Consider the following 6,180-nt stretch of genomic DNA (forward strand, 5'->3'; position numbering starts at 1 on the left):
CCCTCCCCTCCCCTCCCCTCCCCTCCCCTCCCCTCCCCTCCCCTCCCCTCCCCTCCCCTCCCCTCCCCTCCTCTCCGCTTTTGCTTTTCTTTAAGTTGTGTTTCTGGTGAGTACATCAGTGGCATCTTACTCCAGAAAGAGTGCTCTTTGGCAGCTTTCAGGGGGGTACCACTTGTCAGGCAATCCATTCACCAGGTGATGGTGGTACATCATCTCCCACCCAGCCTCCTCATCAGGTCCCAACAGCCGGGACCTGTTCCTCTCCACACTGGAAAACCAGGCGGCAGGATGGAGACTGCCGCCTGGTTTTCCAGTGTGGAGAGGAACAGGTCCCGGCTCTTGGCAAGCCTAACCATGAATAGCCCCACATAGGAGCTGTTGATCTGGCCCATACCATCATTTCTCCTCATGGCCAAGAGGAACGTCAGTGCACCTGGTTTATAGGCCTTGAAGGGCCTCTGTTTCATGAAGTTGATGATATTGGCCACTGCGATGTTGGCATGGAGGCCAGCATGATAGGCCATCTTGGGCTCCTTCACATCGGCACAGTTGCTAATGGCGTAGATGTGGCTGTAGCCCTCCACCTGGAGATACTTGTTCACCCTCAGGGCACCATTGCTTGCCAGTCCACTATCAAATTCATGGTGGTAGGCAAAGCTGTTGATCTTGATACCATTGCAGACAATCACCAGGTTGGTGGCCACCTCAGTGCCTTTGTCCTTCTGTACACTAGTGCACTCGCGATACTCATTGAAAGGCAACTCTGCCATGTTGCTCACCCGCTCACTCAGCAGCAGATGCATGCCTTTCTGGAGCAGGATCTCTTTTGCCTCCTGCCAGGCACAGAGCAGGGGCTCCTTGTCGGCCAGGGCCATTTGGGAGTGAATAAGAGTGACCTCTTTCTCCGGGTACTCGGTTTTAATCTCCGCTGCCATCTCCACTCCAGCAGAGCCTCCGCCCACCACCACGATGGACTGTGAGCAATGGACCTGCTTCACCATGTTGTCGTAGGCCTGAAGGGCATTCTGCTGGCTGAAAACCTGGCTCAACTTGCTGGGGAAGAACCTAGTGCTGCCCGTGGCCAGGATAAGATGTGAGAAGGGCAGTGCCTTGCCTTTCTCCAGCAGCACCGTCTGATTCTTCAGATCAATTTCAACCACCATGCCCTGCTGGAAGCTATTCTTTAAGTTCTTCGAGTAGAAAATGAATGTTTTTTTTGGCAAACCCGCTCTCCAGGAGGCTCTGAGGGCTGCCACATTGTGGTGGAAGGAGTCCTTCATGTCTACCAACGTGAAGGAGATGTTCAGTGTCTGCAACTGGCTGGTGGCCATTATCCCACCAAAGCCCCTACCTATGATCACCACATGCACACCTCTCACTTCCATGGAGACCTGGGAGCCCATCTCCAGCGCCACTCCACCACAGTCCATTGCGTTTCCCAGGCCCCAGTGGGTCCCTGTTCGGGGAGTCTGTGGACCCTGTGGGCACCAGGCAGTCCGAGAGTACGCCTCCCCAATGCGCGTTCTTCTTAATCTCTCTAGTTGTACTTCCACTCAGCCAGCTTTCCCGTGGTTGTGGATGATAGTTGCTCTGTATTTTAGTTGTAATTTTTATATGGTTGTGGGAGGCAGCAAGTACAGGTGTTTACCTATGCCACCATCTTGGTTTTCATGCATCTAAACCCCACTATTTTAAATCAAAGATAAAAAATATTATTTAAGACTAAAAAATGGAAAACAAGATTCTGGACTAAAAAATTAAAGTTAAAAAATTATACAAGAAAACAAAGTTGAATGAATTATTTTGGTGATGTTGAATTGAATATATTTGAGATTTTAATTAATATTTTGGTTAATACAAATGAATGTCATAAGACTGTATTAAACCCATCTTATTCTGAGAAGTAACAAGAAAACAGAGGGTAAAAATAGTGTTTATAAGAAGAACCAAGGAATGCTTTTTCCAGTAATGAGGAATATTCTGCTTCACTGAACTGAAGATCATGAATGAGTTAGTAACCACACTCTTTTGAAAAATTATGTCAACTGAATCCCAAGGGTCATCTTCTAGAAGAGTACAGGAGGAATAATACATATATTTGAAAGGATGGTTGTTTTTATTCATACATAACATTGCATCTTGAGGTAGATAATAAATGGTAAAGAGTAAGGAAACTACAAGCTCTTCAATACAGAGGTAAAAACTTATATTCCATGGTTTAGTTTTCTGCTCCTTTAGTCATTCATGTTCACATTTACTTTTTCTCTTCAACCTTTTCCAAACTTTCATACTTCACTTGATAGTAAACCTCCAATCAATACTTTAGCTGTCAGAATCGCTCCCGATGATGGTGTTTTGTTGATTTTTGTTCACAATGTATTTATTCAACAAATATATACTTAGCAAAATCCTCTGTAAAATATAGAGCTAGGTGATGGGGATATAATTATTAGCAAATTGGGCAACATTCTTTACCCTCATTGAGCTTATCTTCTATTTGGGAATAAAGGTATTACTTTAAAATTTTAAAAATTATATAATGGGATACATATTATAAAATATGAATATTCATGAATGTTCCTTCTCTAGATATATGCAAATTAAATAAGGATAAAATGTATTGTGAATAGATTATCAAGAGAAAAACAACCAGAATAGACTAAGAACCACATTCATAAGGAGTTACCATACTAATCCAGTATATTATATGTTGTCAGCATGCTGCCTGTGTAGAGCTGCACATACTATGGGGAAGATAGATCAAGGAGCCAAGATGTTTAAATAGAATGGTATGATTATAAAGCAAATCTTATTGGTTTAGAAACCAATGCAATCCTAAGAATTTATAAATCCTAGACATAATGGAATGATAGCAGGATTTAGAGGATGTCAAATAAACAGCATAATACTTAAGTGGACTGAGATTATTTCAAGTTAACATAGTAATGAAAAGCCTCATAGAACAAGTAAAGTTTGAAATGGGGTTTCAAAGAAGCATGCAATTTCTATAAACATCATTGGGATTGTGGTTCACAAGAAGAGGGAAGGTATTTTCTTAGAGAAGAACATGATTTAAAAAAAACATAGATGTAAAGTGAAAATCATATTATAAACCCTATGAAACAAACAGTTTGGCATCACTGAGATGAGTTATAAGCCTACATAGATGGTCACAGATCCTGAGCTAGAACAGTCACAGTAAGGATGACATAACACGGAGATTCAATAAACACATTCATTGAAAAATCTATAGACCTTTGTGGCTAATTTCATATGAAGGGTCTGGGAGAAAGAGAAAAACAAGTGTTTATACTTAAGTAATTAGTAAGATAACTACTAAATAAGAAATATTGTGGGCTTTGTTATACATAGTCTTCATGTAGTCCTCACTTTCATACACTTAACAAGAACACCCTAAAATGTCATTTTTTGCCTAATTTTGACTTTTGTATACCAGTTGACAAATACTAATTATGAATTGTTGCATGTTCCTATGACTTCCAGCTAGTAATTTAGTTTGGTGGCATTGTCATCTATGTCTGAAGAACAGAACTTGTGGTATAAGTGTTGAATACTTATGACAAATGAGAGGAGCTAAAAAAAGAGAAAATGTCCACATTTGTAACAGAAGCACAATTCTCATAAATTAGTTCAAATGAGATGAATATAAAAATCAAGTGGAATAAAATCTGGCTAAATCTGTTAGATTTAAACTTGCATCAACTTATGAAAGAAAAACTTTGTTTAAAAAGTACATGGCAAAAATATATCAATTAAAAGTGTATCTAAATAAGAGTTTTGTTTCACTATTTTATTTTTTTCTCTTTAACAAAAGCACTGAAGTAATCCAAAATTGTTTTGATATATTTGGCCTGATATGTTTTCTCAAGTATACATTACAGTAAAGTACTGACTGCAGATAATTCAGGAAGGTAAGCCATTTTTTTTAACATATGAGATAATTTTATTTTAGTAATGTAGAGTTTGAAGTAATGGCAGACATCAATGTGGAAATAGTAAGCAGTTATAAATGTAGGACTGGAGCTCAAATTGGAATTAAGTGTCTGAGTATTACATGGCCAGAGGTATATGGACCATGAGAGTAGAATTCAAATGATTAATGTAATAACAGATCCAGGAATATTGTATAGACATTACTCATTCAATACATATATATATGGCGAGATTTTTAAAAATCTCTGAATGGCTTAGAACTAGAACTAAAGTATCTATTCTAGAAGTCACATTCTTGTAAAACAGGCATAAAATGTCTTTACCCACTGACTTACTAAGAAATTTGGCCATCTTGAAAGTTTTGTAAAAAGAGTCATCTGCAAGGAATCAGAACCCAAGCTAGTGCCACATGTGGAAAAATGTACAATTTATACTGTACAAAGAAAATTAACAAATCAACAAAATAATATAAATTCACCTTAGAACCATTGAAACATATAGAGGTTCAAAAGAAGTAAATATGAAATTGCTTAAAGCAAGTCTAGCACAATCAGTGCATAAAAAAGAATCCCATAAAAATAACTAATCTGAAGATGAGGTTACATTACCACACATGAAAGCAAACCACCATGAAAGTGTAAACAAATAAAATAAACATAAGAAAGTAACACATTATGAACTATACATGATAGAAAAAAATTAAAGCATCTTTAAAATAAGTACTTTTTAAATGATCAAGAGTTAAAAGAAGAAATAGATACCATGTAAAAGGCAAGATCAAGACACCATAGCAAAAATGAAAATCAAAAAGAAATTTTTGAAATAAAAATACAAGCATTTGAATAAAGAACTTGAGGAAAAGATAAAGGTCGATTAGACATAGTAGAAAAGAGACTTAGTGAAATAGAATATAGATCTGAGGAACTTAGATTGAAACAGAGAGCATTAAAGAAATAGAAGATATAAAAGAGAAATCCAAGCAATATGGGGAATAATATAGGAAAAAAATCCAATCAAGTAGTGTTTAGTCAGAGTTCTAAAAGAAGAAATAAAGAAGATGAGAAACAGACAATGTTCCAAAAAGAATTGGCTAAATTTCCAGAGTTGAGGAATGACAAAACATTCCAGAATTAAGGAATGACAAAACAGCTTAGCCTTAAAAAAATAGGAAACCAATATCTGTACTCATCAATTGGTAAAAATGAGAAATATCAAAGAAAAAGATAAAATATGAATGCCTACCAGAGAGAAAAGACTATCTACAATGGAACTCTAATCAGACTTACATTGAGTGGCCAGATTATTACGATCTCTGAATGCATAATAATCTGGCCACTCAGTGTATATCCTATATATATAAAAGGCTAATATGCAAATTGTCCCCTCGACCAGGAGTTCGACCAGCAGGCAGGCTGGCCAACTGCCAATCCCTGCCCCCTGGCCAGGCTGGCCGGACCCCACCCATGCACGAATTCATGCACTGGGCCTCTAATATATATATACTGAGTGGCCAAATTATTATGTGTTCAGAGATCATAATAATCTGGCCACTCAGTGTATATAAGCCTTCTTATCAGCAAAAATAAATTTCAGAAGTAAATGAATAATGTCTTCAAAGTTGAGAGAGCATAACTCTCAATTTAAAAGTATAAACTTATTTAAAGTACCATTTAAGAAAAAAAGATTTAAATAAAGAAATTTTTAGACCTACAAAATTTCAGAGCTTACTACTACAGAGTATACATGAGTATGAAAAAAAGGAGAGTTGAAATATAAGAACAATGGTACAAGTAGAAATTGGTAAATTGTGTTAGTAAATTTGCATAAGTAATGGGTAACTAAATAAAAAGTTAATAATAATGATAATGATTACTGGAGAATTTAAAGACAGTGTACATCTTAAATACTAGTTTTCAATAGCATGAAAACAGTAGATGTTTGCATCAAAGTATTCTAAGATCACTGTGGGAAAGAGGATATCAACACTGATTAATTATAATACTTTTAGGTTAAGCACAGATGTACAACCCTAAAGGAAACCAGTAAAGTATTAGAAAGACAAATTCCAAACAAGTCAAAAAGGAAAACATGTATGAACTATAGGATAAAAAACTCAATTGATTTGATAGATCACAAGAAAAGACAGTAGAAATTAGTATAATTATTTAATAATCACAACTAATACAATTATTAAACCCTCTCTTAAAAGACTGGTAGAAATGCAAT

At 36.7% G+C, this 6,180-nt stretch overlaps 1 protein-coding gene across 1 annotated transcript; it reads right to left on the reverse strand.

Moving 5' to 3' along the window:
- Positions 1 to 232: 232 nt before the first annotated feature.
- On the reverse strand, positions 233 to 1,403 carry LOC308240236 (ferroptosis suppressor protein 1-like; the record flags this gene model as incomplete). Its single annotated transcript, XM_080653136.1, is given in 2 exon segments — positions 233 to 314; positions 316 to 1,403. Coding segments are annotated over 2 exon segments (1,170 nt in total).
- Positions 1,404 to 6,180: the final 4,777 nt, after the last annotated feature.

Source organism: Plecotus auritus, assembly GCF_963455305.1.
Source record: "Plecotus auritus genome assembly, chromosome: X".
In the NCBI taxonomy this organism is placed as follows: Eukaryota; Metazoa; Chordata; class Mammalia; order Chiroptera; family Vespertilionidae; genus Plecotus; species Plecotus auritus.